This window comes from Carassius auratus, chromosome 5 (genome assembly GCF_003368295.1).
Source record: "Carassius auratus strain Wakin chromosome 5, ASM336829v1, whole genome shotgun sequence".
In the NCBI taxonomy this organism is placed as follows: domain Eukaryota; kingdom Metazoa; phylum Chordata; class Actinopteri; order Cypriniformes; family Cyprinidae; genus Carassius; species Carassius auratus.
Window position 1 is genome coordinate 33,009,973 of NC_039247.1, and position 17,807 is coordinate 33,027,779.

General features: G+C 36.3%; 1 protein-coding gene across 1 annotated transcript; it reads right to left on the reverse strand.

Moving 5' to 3' along the window:
* Positions 1–15,397: 15,397 nt before the first annotated feature.
* On the reverse strand, positions 15,398–17,570 carry LOC113069778 (zinc finger BED domain-containing protein 1-like). The gene is made up of 2 exons (XM_026242875.1): positions 17,375–17,570; positions 15,398–16,425 (listed from the first exon to the last, which is right to left on the reverse strand). Exons 1-2 carry the CDS (start codon positions 17,568–17,570, stop codon positions 15,398–15,400), a joined length of 1,224 nt encoding a protein of 407 aa, XP_026098660.1.
* Between the last annotated feature and the right edge of the window lie 237 nt (positions 17,571–17,807).

The window sequence follows — 17,807 nt, forward strand, 5'->3', positions numbered from 1 at the left end:
TTTTAGTTACAGTGCATTTACTAAGCATTTCTCAAAAAATTCCAAACTCATTATAGGCCTAGGTTTGATATTAAGGTTTTATCATGATTGACACCGATTTAACTACTGTAACACACACCATGCCTTAATGTTAAAATTAAATAAAACCACTTCTCATAAAGTACAAGAACATGGTCTTCTTTTTAATGATATACCAATGGTTATATAGGCTAATTGTGCATTCTTTATAGTAACTTGCTATAGTAACCATATTCTTTATTCTTTCAAGCAGACATATTTATTTATATAAATAAATTCATCTTAATCTTTAGGGCTACTAAAGTTTTTCAGTCAAGAGCACGGAGTGATTTTCTGTCTTTTGTTGCTTGATTAATATAAATTACTTGGACAATAGCAACTAAAATAGGCTGCTATCCAGGCAAGATTGGCTAATCCGGAGCACCAGGAAAATTCCCGGTGGGCCGGTATGTTTTTTTGGCTGCGAGGGCCGTTGTTGTCATGACACTGATATACCTATGGAATCAAATAACTGATATTCCGATTGTCCAATACATGCAAGTGGAAGTGTATTGTTGTTTAAACACCTTTATAACGATCTCGTTATGCGCAATATCATTTTATGACACACATTTTAAAATAGGCTTAAATCAAAAACATTTTAATTCAGATTTTGTGTGTGTATATATATATATATATATATGAACGGAAAACAAAAACAACAACAACAAAAAAAAAAAAGGCTGGCTGATCTTAACTGATCTTAACGTCTGTTAACTATGACTCATGCAGCCGTTCGCGCTGTGGTGATTTTTTTTTAAAAAGTGGAACGTAGGCCTATTTTTACGTTTGCATGTGACTGTTTTGAACCCGTGTTTAGACCCGTGTTTCCCTGCGTCCGACCCGACCCGCACCCGTATCCGACACAGTTGGATATTTTTCACCCGTTTCAGCCAAATTTGCGGTTCACCCTTCGGGTATCGGCGGATACCCGAACCCGTGCAGGACTCTAATGCACTGTCTGTTTGTGTATGCTTCAGTGTTTATGTTCAGAAAACTGGACCAAATTGAGTTCTCTCTTGCGTCGTCAGAATCGTTATTAATCGCATCCAAAATAAAGGTTTTTGTTTACATATGTGTGTGTACTGTGTACATTATATATATATATATATATATACACACTCATATACAGTGTATATTTAGAAAATATTTACATGTATATGTATACTCATAAAATGTATATTATAAATTTATTTATATATATTTTTTCTGAAATCTATACATGCATGCTTGTGTATTTATATATACATAGAAAATATACACATTACACATACATTTATTATGTAAACAAAAATATTTATTTTGGATGCCATTAATCGTTTGACAGCAATAATTCTGAATGAATCTCATCCCAAATTATACCTCCCTAACATTTGTCTTGTTTTTATTCATTGATGAAAATGTCAATAGATTTAAGTCAGTTTTTGTCATTCAATAAGAGATTTAGTTCGTTATCATCTCATTGTCATCTGATATATCAGACAAAAAAAAAAAAAGAAGAAAAGCGTCATTGATGACAATTATGACAAAAAAAAAAAATTGTCAACAAAATGAATAAGTACAGATAAGTTAGTAGTGAGTCTGGTAAATTTTGGTAAGTGACCTGTAGACCAGACTATGAGTAGTCTCAGCCTCAGACGTCACACCTACAGACATTGCCTGAACGTCTGATACATATGACACACAAAAGTGGAAACACTTCAGGAGCTTCGAAGTCGTCATTAGATTAGTGGAATTACATATGATTTCAAGGAGACTTGTTTGTCCTGTTGTTTAACGTTCCACCTGTAAACTAAGATACTATGGCACAGAAACCCCCTCACAAAAGAAGAAAGTCATCTTATTTACAATTGTGACGACAATCACTTATCAGAACCAGCTAATACACTGGATTCTCAAAAGTATGTGAACAAGTAGTTTGACAAAAGTAGCTAGCACCAGAACATGACGCTGAACAAAAAGGAACTGTGACTGGTTTTTTGACTACTCAAGAATAGATAATGAGAATTGGAGTGCGAGTGTTTATGAAGAGTCCTTGATTACAAAGTTCAGGTGCAGATGAACAGTAATCAGGTGACTGGGATCTGGTCTGCGTCAGGGCTGGTGACTGTGGTAATTGTGATTGTGCAGAATCCCTGACACAAATGAGGACAATGCAAACAATCAAATCCAACAAAAGAGCAACTATATTTATATAGAAGTGTTGTATCAAGCCCAGGTTAGTCCTTATTTCTTTAGTGTTTTCTTTTTTTTAAATTATTATTATTTGTTTAAATGACAAATAAAAAGTAGATAGAACTAATGTAAGAGGGTCAGGTTTTTGTTTTTTCTCCATAATAACATGTAAAACAAGTAGATAGTGTTAGAGGGTTACTTTTTAATTAATCATTAGAGCTTAAGTAGATCGAACAGAAATATAATCGAGAGTTCTAGTGTTACAGGGAAGTGTAGATGGAAGAGACGTTTCTTTAGCAGTTTCTTGGTTCTCAAATTCTCAAATTATTTTAAAATAACCTTCATTGATTAAGGGATAATGTAATATACATGCATAGTTGAATATATGCATTAAGTTGAAATGATTTACAGTATCATTCACTTAGTCGGAAAGATTATAGATGAAACGGTAAAGAATAGAACACATCCTCTGCTTTTTGTGACACATAGGATTTCTGGATTAACGGTGAGTAATCCAGCATTTCTGTGGACAATAGTTAGTCAGAACTATTATTATTTTTTTTCATTTACACATTTAATTAAACGTGACATTTTACAGTAGGAGCAGAAATGACAATAAAAAAAAAAAAAAAAAATATATATATATATATATATATATATATATATATATATATATTTACAGTGTCTATATTTTATGTACATGTTCTTTTGATTTTTAGGGTGAAATGTTGTGGGGGTGGGGGTTGGGGGTGGTCGGGGGGGGGGGGGGGGTGTTGTGCGATTGGCCCTCATGTTTTCTGTGGTGATTTATATCTCTGAGGCAGATCATGAGTTTATAGGTAAAAGCTGTTTGAATGAGATGGAAGGAAATCCAGCTTTTCCTTAATTACAGCTTGGTATGAAGCGACTGCAATCTCGTCATGAAATTACTCTCCTAAAAAGCAAGGCAAGATAATGTCTGTGATTTCTGCATATGCCACAGAGCCCTCTTCACACAGCAAAGACTCTAATTGTGACCAATATCTTCTTTCAATGTTTCTCTTTCAATTACAGTACTGCATAAATGAAATTAAAGCTTGTAGTCTGCAATTGCATCTAAAAAAAAGTATATCCAAAAGCATCAAAATGACAGCAATTAGAGAGTGAAAACTCCCACACATGAATGGAAAGTAAATGATTCACAGAATATTTCTGGAATAAATGCATTTAGACATTGCATATCCACAAAGATTTAAATCGGTCCTTTTAAATAGTGATTTGTATTTTAGCAGAGTCGTATCTTAATATGTCCTGATGTCAGCAGGTCTGCACAGACCTTTTAGTCACTGCAATGGAACCTGCTTATCAGGAAAATAGTATTTTTTTGGAAATCATAAACTACCAAAAGTCTAGACATGCCTACTTATTCACTTCCCACTTTATACAATTATGAAGTGCTCAAAAAACAGAATTATAATCACAAACACAGGTGAAATACAGAAGACTTTATCAAGTGCCTCCTGGGGAGCTTTTCACTTATTTGTGTGGTTTTAATTGCCCATTTAAAGTTTAATTATGAAATTAAATAAACATTTTAGCTGTTGAAAGCAATGTCATGTCACAGTCATTATATTTCATCAACTTCGTCAGGTGCATCCTGGGATGCTTTACCTTAATTCCCTTGTACTCTTGCCCATTGGAATAAACAGGGGCGAACATAGTTATTTGGGGGCACTAAGCAAATTTCAAATTTGCGAACGGTGTGACTGTGGAAGATGTGCTGATGCAGGTTTCCAACTCTCACGCATCTGGCGTGACACTCATGCTTTTAGCATCAATCTGACGCTGAAGTCCAAGTGGTCATGGATTGTTTTTTTTTTTTGTTTTTTTTTTGTATTTAAGTATGATGATAGTGTGTGGATGTGGGTGCACAAAAGATTTTACAGTTGACAGGAATGGGGAGGAGCCTTATAGTCAGTTGAGTGTTACATTGTCTAACTCCTATATTTCTTGAAATTCATGCATCATGTTTAACAGTGGACCTGGTAGAACGTGTGTGATGATCGGGTTTGTGGTACTACACTGCATAGATCTGATTTAAAGAAAATGTTGAACAGTAAAGTAATAAATGTTTGTATCTCTCCAAATTGTTTTCAGACCACCATATGTTTATCCTGGTTTTAAATGTAAAGAAAACACTCAAATGACAAAAAAAGAAGTTACATGTATTACATAATTCTTTGTTTTGTTTGTGTGTGTGTGTGTGTGTGTGTGTGTGTGTGTGTATATATATATATATATATATATATATATATATATATATATATATATATATATATATATATATATATATATATATATATATATATATATGTAGGATGTAGGTAAAGGAAAAGAAAAGGTAAAGGAAATATAATTTTATTTTGTCAGAATTGCTTCTCAAACATCAACTATGGTTAAATCAATAGTAATAACTTTACATAAGGTCATTCAGTTGTTAGAGTGAAATGAATCTACAGGGTGATTGTATTAAACAAGAAAAAAAAGAGCTGAGCAAGAGCTGAGTTTCCTTTTAAAGAAGCAAGCAAACGGAACATTGATGAGGGGCTAACTTCTGCTCTATCAAAGATATGGATGCCCCAAGTACTTTTTTTTTTTTTTAAACCTTGAAATAAACCGTGTGCATCTAAAACAGATGTCACCTTTGTCGTCAGAATGGATCAGTAACATCAAATCTAAATGAGAAAGATGGCAAGGAATTTTTATAAATGGTTATATATTGCTGAGAACTGTGCTGATGATTTGTTAAATTTTGCTCAGCTTGGGGATAAACAGAAAAATACACTGGACACATTCATTACTATTAAAGAACTTACAGAACCAATGCATCCGCTACAGGTTGGACATAGTCCTGGAATTGATGGTTTACCTGTGGATTTTTATCAATATTTCTGGGATAAAATAGGACAAGATCTTTATGAAATATTGTTAGACTGTATTAGAAGTAAAAGTTGTCACCAAGTAGTTTTGTCCTTGCTCCCTACATTATTATTAGACATAACATACACATTTTTAAGTGTTAATATCAAGATGGTAAGGGAACTGCACAGGGGAAGAAAACGGCCACCAAAAATCTGTAAAAGAAAATATAATCTATTATTAAGCAAAAATAGTAATAATCACATTTGTACATTTGTATGATTGTGCAGCAGTTTGCGCCTGTGTGCATAGGAAAAGCACACAAGCAAGTCATTCACATGCATCCTTTTAAAAATAGTGCTTATTACAAAAGTAATACACTTTCCCATTGTATAACTAAGTGTGAACTGAAACTAAGGTTTTTGGTCACTTAATTGCATATTAAAGGGATAGTTCACCCAAATAGCAAAATTATGTCATTAATAACTTACCCTCATGTTGTTCCAAACCAGTAAGACCTCCGTTTATCTTGGGAACACAGTTTAAGATATTTTAGATTTAGTCCGAGAGCTCTCAGTCCCTCCATTGAAGCTGTGTGTACGGTCTACTGTCCATGTCCAGAAAGGTAAGAAAAACATCATCAAAGAAGTCCATGTGACAACAGAGGGTCAGTTAGAATTTTTTGAAGTTTTGAACATACATTTTGTTTCAAAAATAGCAAAAGCCACGACTTTATTCAGCTTTGTCTTCTCTTCCATGTCTGTTGTGAGAGAGTTCAAAACAAAGCAGTTTGTGATATCCGGTTCGCGAACAAATCTTTTGATGTAACCGTATCTTTTTAAACCACTTCACCAAATCGAACTGAATAGTTTTAAATGGTTCACGTCTCCAATACGTATTAATCCACAAATGACTTAAGCTGTTAACTTTTTTTAATGTGGCTGAGTTCAAACAAACCAATATCCCGGAGTAATTCATGTACTCAAACAGTACACTGACTGAACTGCTGTGAAGAGAGATCTGAAGATGAACACAGAGCTGAGCCTGATAAGGAACAATAGACTGACTCGTAAACGGAGTGTCCCTTTAACAGAAAATCTATTCTAGTTTAAATGTATATAGAATGCAATTAGCAGAACTTTATTTAATTGGAGTTACTTAAGTACATCTTCATGTGAAATTTCAAATTTACTTCTGTTGTCTTTGAAAAATGGCTAAAGTTACTGATGAATGCAATGACAAGCATTTATGATAAACTAAAATATACTTTTCTATAATTTCTATTAAAACTTGTATGTCAAGTATTAACATATATTTGTAATTACACATTTGTAATGAAGTTGCAATTTAGTACATTTAGAATTTAGCAACTTTAATATCGAAAAATGTGCTACAGTAAAAATCACAATAATCAAAGTACTTTAAATGTGCTTTAGTATGTTAGCCAACACATCACAATTTAAAACTTGACAATGATTTAACATGTACTTTTAAACTTCTAAAATTACATAATTACAAAGTTAAGTGTCTTAAGAGTGTTTCTCTTTAAGTACATCTGAATGACCTTTTACTTCATTAATATTATATTTAAAAAATTTTAAGAATACACATTTAGGATTTGATGTACACAAACAATCGCACCTGTCATTTATATTGTATGGAGTGCACACAGCTGAAATGCCATTAAGAGATCATGCTTTGATAGATGGTTTAATGACATTTCTTATGGACGTGTGAATCAAGCTTTGACTCCATGTCAGAAGTCCTAATTAAGTGGAATATGAAAGAGATGAACCCTCATGATGAAGAATGCTGTAATGTGCCTGATCCACCGTTACTAAGCAACCTGATCATGTACAAACCATTTTGCATGTTACTATTTTAGTGATCTCATTGCAGGTAATCAAAGAACATCTGACTCGAACACGTTTCTATTCAGACCAATAAAGACAGAAACTAAATCACTGTCACACCTCTGAATACAGAAACACATGCAGTCACATGAACAGCTCTTGGATGGTTTAGGAGTGTCTTAATAGCTAAAGCATATTCAGTTCAGCCATTATAAAGTAGAAAAAAAACTGGCAGATGAGACACCCCTTCAGACCAAACTGAGGTCCCTCACAGCATGAGCCAGTCATTAATTTAAAGTGCACCATGGCTTCCAGTTTAAAGGAAAGGTGTATTCACTCTCAGGCTATCCAATGAGTTTGTAGATGAGTTTGTTTATTCATCAAATTTGGAGAAAAGTAGCATTCCATTACATGCTCACCAGTTGATCCTCTGTAGTGAATGGGTGCCATCAAACGTGAGTCCAAACAGTTAAATGAAAGTGATCATTGAGTTGTTTTTTAACATCAAATGAGTCTTTTTAAAAAACACTACACAGAATCTTGTAGAGTACAATCTGCAACTAGACGGATGTACTGTTATTTCCCCTACAGTCAGAAATCTGGGTGTTATATTAGACATCAATTTGTCTTTTGAAAATCATATTTCCCATGTTACAAAAACTGCATTCTTCCATCTTAGAAACATTGCCAAGCTGCGAAACATGTTATCTGTTTCTGATGCAGAAAAGCTAGTTCATGCATTCATGGCATCTAGACTGGACTATTGTAATGCACTTCTAGGTGGTTGTCCTGCTTCTTCAATAAACAAGCTAAAGGTAGTCCAAAATGCAGCAGCTGGAGTCCTTACGAGGTCAAGAAAATATTATCATATTAACCGAATTTTACAGTCTCTGCACTGGCTACCTATTAAGTTCCGTATCAGTTACAAATTATCATTACTTGCCTATAAGGCCATAAATGGTTTAGCTCCTGCATACCTAACTAGCCTTCTACCACATTACAATCCATCACACTCCCTAAGGTCACAAAATGCTGGACTTTTGGTAGTTCCTAGGATAGAAAAGTCCACTAAAGGATGGAGAGCTTTCTCACATTTGGCTCCCAAACTCTGGAAAATCCTTCCTGATAATGTTCGGGGTTCAGACACACTCTCTCTGTTTAAATCTAGATTAAAAACGCATCTCTTTGCCAAGCATTCGAATAATGTATATCTTAAATTGTGAGTGTAGTTGCATCTGATCAAATGTGCATTCTTATTCATTAGCTTGGGTTAAACTAGTCAAGTCAAGTCACCTTTATTTATATAGCGCTGTAAACAAAATTCATTGTGTCAAACCAACTGAACAACATTCATTAGGAAAACAGTGTGTCAATAATACAAAATGATAGTTAAAGGCAGTTCATCATTGAATTCAGTGATGTCATCTCTGTTCAGTTTAAATAGTGTCTGTGCATTTATTTGCAATCAAGTCAACGATATCGATGTAGATGAAGTGACCACAACTAAGCAAGCCAGAGGCAACAGCAGCAAGGAACCAAAACTCCATCGGTGACAGAATGGAGAAAAAAACCTTGGGAGAAACCAGGCTCAGTTGGGGGGCCAGTTCTCCTCTGACCAGACGAAACCAGTAGTTCAATTCCAGGCTGCAGCAAAGTCAGATTGTGCAGAAGAATCATCCGTTTCCTGTGGTCTTGTCCTGGTGGTCCTCTGAGACAAGGTCTTTTCAGGGGATCTGTATCTGGGCTCTAGTTGTCCTGGTCTCCGCTGTCTTTCAGGGCAGTAGAGGTCCTTTCTAGGTGCTGATCCACCATCTGGTCTGGATACGTACTGGATCCGGGTGACTGTAGTGACCCTCTGATCTGGATACAGACTGGATCTGGTAGCTACGGTGACCTCGGAATAAGAGAGAAACAGACAAATATTAGCGTAGATGCCATTCTTCTAATGATGTAGCAAGTACATAGGGTGTTATGTGATGTGTTCCCGGTTCCGGTTTACCTAATTAATGCAGCCTAAAAATCCTTTAACGGATTTGGATATTAAAAGCATATTAGTATGTTATCTGTAAGCCAGGTTAAAGAGATGGGTTTTTAAATCTAGATTTAAACTGCAAGAGTGTGTCTGCCTCCCGAACAATCTTATGTAGGTTATTCCAGAGTTTAGGTGGCAAATAGGAAAAGGATCTGCCGCCCACAGTTGATTTTTTTTTTATTTTATATTCTAGGTATTATCAAATTGCCTGAGTTTTGAGAACGTAGCGGACGTAGAGGAGTATAATGTAAAAGGAGCAAATTCAAATACTGAGGTGCTAAACCATTCAGGGCTTAAGAAGTAATAAGCAATATTTTAAAATCTATACAATGTTTGATAGGGAGCCAGTGCAGTGTTGACAGGACCGGGCTAAAATGGTCATACTTCCTGGTTCTAGTAAGAACTCTTGCTGCTATATTTTGGACTAGCTGTAGTTTGTTTACTAAGCATGCAGGACAACCACCCAATAAAGCATTACAATAATCTAACTTTGAGGTCATAAATGCATGGATTAACATTTCTGCATTTGACATTGAGAGCATAGGCTGTAATTTAGATGTATTTTTGAGATGGAAAAATGCAGTTTTACAAATGCTAGAAACGTGGCTTTCTAAGGAAAGATTGCGATCAAATAGCACACCTAGGTTCCTAACGAAGAATGATGAAGAATTGACAGAGCAACCATGAAGTTTTAGACAGTGTTCTAGGTTATTACAAGCAGAGTTTTTAAGTCCTATAATTAACGCCTCAGTTTTTTTCAGAATTTAGCAGTAAGAAATTACTCGTCATCCAGTTTTTTATATCATTTATGCATTCCATTTAGTTTTTCAAATTGAATTCAAAATAATTGTTATACGCCAGCAGCCATATCACCCTGAAGCCCAAGACCGGTTGCCCACTGAAGCTTAGCAGGGCTGAGCCTGGTCAGTACCTGGATGGGAGACCTCCTGAAAAAACTAGGTTGCTGCTGGAAGAGGTGCTATTGAGGCCAGCAGGGGGTGCTCACCCTGTGGTCTGTGTGGGTCCTAGCGCCCCAGTGTAGTGATGGGGACACTATACTGTCAACAAGCACCGTCCTTCGGATGAGATGTTAAACCGAGGTCCTGACTCACTGTGGTCATTAAAAATCCCAGGATGTCTTTCGAAAAGAGTAGAGGTGTGACCTCGGCATCATGGCTAAATTCGCCCATTGGCCTCCGACCATCATGGCCTCCTAACAATCCCCATATCTGCTGATTGGCTTCATCACTCTGTCTCCTCTCCACCAGTAAGCTGGTGTGTGGTGGGCGATCATCCAGGTGGATGCTGCACACTGGTGGTGGATGAGGAGATACCCCGACTATGTAAGCGCTTTGAGTGTCTAGAAAAGCGCTATATAAATGTAAGGAATTATTATTATTATTATTATTATTATTATTATTATTATTATTATTATTATTATTATTATATTATATTGTTATATTATAATAATTGTTTATCAGCTGTTTAGACTCTCATTCTGACGTCACACATTCATTGTAGAGAATCCAGTGGTGAAGTTTAAATAAAGTTATGTCAGGACCACTATCATCAAAGATAATAACAATTAGCATGGAGTTTGGAATGGTGGTGTGGTTCTGTTCTGGGCAAGAACTCCCTATGCATCCATGTAGCCTAGCATAGATAAGAGCAAGGAGAGCAGCGATAACCCTCTAGGTAAGTGTGTAACGATTCAACCGTTTTATCGATACATCGATTTTTGAATCGTGAATCACCAATTTCGGACGGTAATCGATTTAAAATGCTAAAAATCAAATAAATCACAACTATAGGGATTCAGTGCTTCCAATATATATATATATATATATATATATATATATATATATATATATATATATATATATATATATATATATATATATACACATTAAATTACTACGTGCATTAATGCATTAAAGAATTAATGGACACCTTAAACCGTATTTGTGCCTTGCATCTGTCCTTCACGCTCTCCATTAACTGCCTGTGACTGTCACAGGATTGCGCTTGTTCTCCATTTGTCGCTGACACAGCTTATGTGTGATATGTCCTTAAGACTAGTGGCCAGTAATGCTAAAGTGAAGTAGTTTTGCTTTTCTGTCATTTTTCAGTGGCTCTCTGCATCTCACTGACGACACATTACCTGAGCAGTCGGAAGCTGTGTAATTATTGCATGGACGAAGCAGAAATGTAAGTATCTAAAGTATATGCACAGTTCCATTGTGTGATAAATGTTTTCTAACAATGTTAAGTCGAATGTACAAAGGACACCTTGAAATAAGAGTGCAAGGTTAATCTAATAATAAGATGCATGGAAGTAGCATTTGTTGCTTTCGCAAACAGACATCGGGCATGCTTTCTCTCAGAATCATAATTTGCCAATGGAGAAGAAAAGTTAAATACTAATAGCATTTTTTTTTTTATGAAAATGACATTCAGACATTGTCAAACTGAAAGAGAAGTATTCTCATGCACATAGACGTGCCAGGCTATTTGCAGCTAATCTGAATAAAAAGCAAAATGAACTGAAATTACTGATTATTATCCAGCAGTGTTTTTGGTTTCTTATTGCAAATTCAAAGTAATTCATATGAAAATAATTCCTTTTAAAAAAATGTATTATTATTATTATTATAATACACATATGTAAAGTAATTTGAGTGCCATTTCTGTGAATTCTTAAATAATTGCTACGCCCCTGCCTGGTGTGACAAAATGTTGGCCTGATAATACATAAACATAAACGTTCTCCTAAAATTGTGGCTTACATAATTTTTTACATGTCATGCCATAGCATCATTTAATTATCATCAAACAATAAACTTAGCTTCCAGCTTCACTATCGTTCGAACGATCTAGCTTACTGCTCTGCACTTTGCTTCTTTTTTATGTACTTTTCTCTGATTTTCTTCTGATTTTTTTTCTTTTATTTCAGCAGATCAGCACAGTGCTCACACAACAGATCAGTGCTGTGTTTAACACTGTTGATCATAACATACTACTAGAGAGACTTGAAAACTGGGTTGGGCTTTGTGCGATGGTATTCAAATGGTTCAGGTCATACTTAGAAAGGATAGGTTATTATGTGAGTCTAGGAGAGCATAAGTCTAAGTGGACGTCCATGACATGTGGAGTCCCACAAGGCTCAATTCTTGCCCCACTCTTGTTTAGCCTGTATATGCTTCCACTAAGTAGAATAATGAGAAAGAACCCAATTGCCCATTACAGCTATGCTAGTGATACCCAGATTTACCTAGCGCCAGCAGGGTGGACTATTGTAATGGTCTCCTCACTGGCCTTCACAAGAAGACCATTAGAGAGCTGCAGCTCATGCAGAATGCTGCCGCCAGGATTCTGACTAGAACCAGAAAATCTGAGCAAATCACACCAGTCCTCAGGTCCTTACACTGGCTTCCAGTAAAATTTAGGATTGATTTTAAAATACTTTTACTTGTCTATAAGTCACTCAATAACCTAGCACCGAAATTCATTGCAGATATGTTCACTGAATATCAACCTAACAGACCACTCAGATCAGTAGGATTGAGTCAGTTAGAAATACCAAGGGTTCACAGAAAACAAGAGGAGTCCGCCTTTAGTTATTATACCGCCCACAGTTGGAATCAGCTTCCAGAAGAGATCAGATGTGTTTAGCTGTGCATTTGAGTAAGCACTGTGCAATGTCCGAACTGATTGCACTGTATTTTACGCATTCACTGTATTTTATGTAAAATCATTTTCTATCTCTAACTGTTTTCAATTAATTTTAAATAAGTATATTTTTAAATAATTTCCAAAGTTTTAGAAATTGCTTGTTTTATTTTTGATCTTCATGGTTATTTTACTTTATGTAAAGCACTTTGAATTACCATTGTGTACGAAATGTGATATATAAATAAACTTGCCTTACCTAAACAAAAGTTTGTGTATATATATATATATATGTATGTATGTATGTATGTATGTGTGTGTGTGTGTTCAATAATCTAATGTACACTTTTTAGAAAATAGTATGATTCAAAGCGGAATCAAAAAACAGAATCTACAATGGATGAGAGGAAAAATTGGGGATGGAGGAGGGTAATTAGCTATTTATCAAGTTATTCCAAGTAGGTTAAATTGGTCACCTTTTGGTACCACACACCACATGATTAATATAGGACTTTTTTTATTTTCTCCTCAATTTACACATGGACAACACCTGACAAATTTTACTTGAGAAACTGAACATATCAAGTGGAATCAAGTTAAACCCAATACAGAGACGGAAGCAATGATTTCGACACACAAACTTAGTACTCATAAAAGTGTGTGTAAGTGTGTGTGTGATTTGTACTGTACTTTTTTTAGTGCAAAGTGATTTGAGGGCACCGTGGTGAAGCCTGCAGGGCAGGAGCCAATTAACATCCTCCAGCCGGGATCCACTAATCCACACCCTGTATGTGTTCAGCGGCCAGAGATCTGTCAGCGCTGAAAAACATAACAAAGGGACATTGTGTCTGACAGTAGACAGCTGGGCTGAATAATAAATGATTGAGATGTGTGCATGAATATTCTGCTACACAAAATACCTCTTGCAAATTACTACTTTGGATATCTCACTGAAACTGCTCTTGCATAAACTGGAACTGTAGGAAGCACAATTCAGAGAAAATTTTTTTTTTAAAAGGGTGCTCTTTTATGGCTCATGATTCTTGGGTGTAAAATTTGAATGTTTGGTCCGTACATTTGAGTCTATATAACTACAGGTGCTTCTCAGTAAATTTGAATGTTGAGGAAAAGTTCATTTATTTCAGTAATTCAACTCAAATTGTGAAATTCATGTATAAAAAAAAAAAAAAAAAAGAAATGCACACAGACCGAAATAGTTTAAGTCTTTGGTACTTTAAATTTTTGCTCAAATTTAACAAAAACCCACCAATTCTCTATCTCAACAAATAAGAATACTTGATAAAATAGTGAATTGTTGGCCTTCTGGAAAGTATGTTAATTTACTGTACATGTACTTAGTACTTGTAGGGGCTCCTTTTGCCTTAATTACTGCCCCAATACAGCATGGCATGGAGGTGACCCGTTTGTGGAACTGCTGAGGTTGATTATGGAGGTGGATGCTAAAATGAAATTAGCATCTTCAAAATGCTGGTCAGCAGAAGGAAGCATGAAATGCTCCAAGATTTATTGGTAAGCAGGTGCAGTGACTTTGGTTTTCAAAAAACACAATGGACCAACACTGGCAGTTGCCATTGCACCCCAAATCATCACAGACTGTGGAAAATTAACACTGGACTTCAAGCAACTTGGGATATGAGCTTCCACACCTTTCCTCCAGACTCTAGGACCTTGATTTCCAAATGAAACACAAAACTTGCTATCATCTGAAAAAAGGACTTTGGACCAATGGCAACAGTCAATTTCTTCTTCTCCTTAACCCAGGTAATATGCCTCAAACATTGTCTGTAGTACAGGAGTGGCTTAACAAGAGGAATACGACAACTGTAGCCACATTTCTTGACACTTCTGTGTGTGGTGGCTCTTGATACCTTGACCCCAGCCTGAGTGCATTCCTTGTGAAGTTCTCTAAAATTCTTGAATCCAGTTTGCTTGACAATCCTCACAAGCCTGTGGTTCTCTCAGTTGGTTGTGCCTCTTTTTCTTCCACACTTTTTGTTCCACTCAACTTTCTGTTAACATGCTTGGATACAGCACTCCTGTGCTGTACTTACACTCCTCGTGAAGAGTGTCAATGAGTGTCAGAGACCATTTTGAATGCTCAGGAAACCTTTGCAGTAGGGGTGGGCGGAATGACCAAAAATTTATTTCACGGAATAAGTTATTTTATTTCACGGTATGCGGTATATATCACGGAATAAGAATTTTTCAGGTAAATCAACAAAAGGGACGTGCTAAATATATTACATACCACTTTAAAAATAAAGAATAGGCTCTCATCTTATTTTATTATTTTTTCTTTTATTTAGAGCATTAGTAGTGAATGAATGAACTTTTAGATCAACCTCACCATGACATTAAATAGGCCACATGTGTGTAGTTTAAAGAGAACATACTTTTTATTAATATCAGAACAGATTATTAATACTTTCTCGGAGCATTGAAATAAATAAAACTTCAGTAACAAAACAAATTTTGCAGAAAGTATAAAAATGTAAACATTTGGGGAAAATGTCAGAATCTAAACGCTTGTTCTAAAAAAAAAAAAGAATAATAATAATAAAAAAACACTGTAAAAACACTTCCTGAGCATGAGAAATTTAAACTCTTTTTGAAACTTTTTTTTTTTAAATATCAAATAAATATAAACACTTCAAAAAATTAAATAAATAAAAAATTCTGTCAAACAAAACAATTACAAATTGTGTGCAAGAAAAACAAGCTGGTCAACTCTCTCAGGTTTTAGTGCTGATCTGCGGCATGTGACAATATTCCCACTTGTGCTGAAAGCACGCTCAGATGGAGCACTTGTGGCAGGGATGCACAGATATTTTTTTGCCAGGCTGGCCACACGTGGAAAATTAGCCTCGTGCTGCCTCCACCATTCCAGGGGGTTGGTCTCACCATCCACTTCAACTGCCTGTAAATAGCTGTTAAGTTCCATTTCAATGGACTCCCTTTCTGACTGGGGGACAGCTTGCCGTTGGCGTGAAGCAATTTTGAAGAAGCTTCCCAAACTTTTCTTCTGTTTTTTAGTAGGACATTCTGAATTTTCTCCAGCATCTTCAGCTAGTGGCACTGAGACTCCCTCGACAGGCCTTTTTGGATCAGCTGCAAGACTCTCCATCTCTGCTGCAGCTCTGGTCTTCATGTAGTCCACTCGTTCTGCATTTATGTATGTGGTTTTGAAGCGAGGGTCGAGAAGGGAAGCCATGTCAAGCAGCTCCTGGGTGGATTCATCTGCATATTTTTCATTCAAATAGTCAAGAATGTTCACCTTAATGTCCCTGGTGAGCTGCGTGTCATCATCCTGTGGCTTAAGAACCTGTTCATTAAAAAGATAAAGCACGGGTTTCAAGTATGAAACGCTTACATACTGTTCCCCAGAGAGGGCATCTGTAAACTCTACGAGTGGGCATAATGCCTTATTTACAGATTCAAGAACGTCCATGTCCTGCCATGTCAGAGCCAAATGTCTGGTCTTTTTGTCAGCTTGCAGGACTTGTGTTAGGGCTTTTTCCTGCTCAATGACCCTTTCGATCATTTGTTGCCTGGATCCCCATCTTGTTGGACTCTCAGTGATAAGCTTTTGAGCAGGCAAGCCTAGCTGCACCTGAGCTATGGCCAGTTCACGCTGTCTTTTCCAAGTGTTTGAGAAGGCACTCACAATTTTCTTGCACACCCCAATTGCGCGGTCAACTTGGGGCACTTTTACACCTCTCTCTGTATAAATAGATTAAAAGGGTAGAGGGCAATGTGTAAACATAATGTAGCAATAGTTGACAAATTACACAAGACAAGTAGCATGCATTTAAAAATGTTTAAAACGTTTATCTCTATAATTAAGATTTATTAATAAGATTAACAACATAGGTACTTCCTAATAACAAGATGTATAAATAATAAAATAAAAACAAAAATAAAAGTCAAAGTCAAAGAATTATAAAACTATTAATGTTATTCATTTCTATTAGACACTTACCAATGGCTAAATGAAGACGATGAGCAAAACACTGTAACCGCGTCCAGTCATTTAGTTGCAGTGCTTTGATGTTGTTAGTTGCATTATCAGTTGTGACACAGACTTGATGATCCTCTCGTAATTCCCATGACTGAAGCGCTTCCTTTAAGCTTTGAGCTATCATCTCTCCTGTGTGATCCTCGGGAAAATAGGAAGTCTGCAGACATCTACTGCACAATGTCCAGTCTTTGATGAAGTGGATTGTTAAGCTCATATATGGCTGTGTAGTTCGACTTGTCCACAAATCAGTTGTTGTTGAGAAGTATAAAGCATCGCGAAGCTCCGCTTCAATTTTCCGTCGGCATTCTCCATACAACCGCGGCAACTCTACTTCACTAAAGTGCTTGCGGCTCGGCATTACATATCTCGGATCAAGCGTTTTGATTAGATCACGAAATCCCTTCTTTTCCACCGTGTAAACTGGTGACATGTCTTTACAGATATGCATTGTAATGGCTTGCGTTATTTCTTTCCATCTGCGTGAGGTTTTGTCATATGGAGTGCCTCTGGTAAATGATTCGGCCAAACTAGTTTGAGATTGTTTTTTGCTTTTAGCACCAGAGGTTGACGGAACACCTGATGTGGAGCGCATCTGTTGGCTTTCATTGTATGCTTTGACATGCTTCACCTTTAGATGATAAAACAAGTTACTGGTGCTACCGTGGCTAACGGTTACATTCGCGTGACACAGTTTGCAAATCACATTTTTCTGCTCTTTGTCAGCCTTTGTAAACCCGAACCACGTCCATACCACTGATGTCGTGCCTCGTTTCACAACAAGTTCCTCCTCCTGCTGCTCGGGATTGGTTTGTGGGATTTCTTTATCAGCATGCTTATCTTTCTCCATGTTTTTCTTCTTATATACGCTTGTGTGCAGCTTCTCAATCGTTCTCACGTCCCGGCGCGCTACACGTGAGGTTAACCACGCCCACTAATTTAAACTTCACGGTATAAACGGAATAGAAAAATCTGTAACGGTAGACATTTTATTCCGTCGTCACGGAATATACCGTCATACCGCCCAGCCCTACTTTGCAGTGTTAATTTTGACAGCAAATTCGGATTTAGTCTTAGTCTTTTGAAT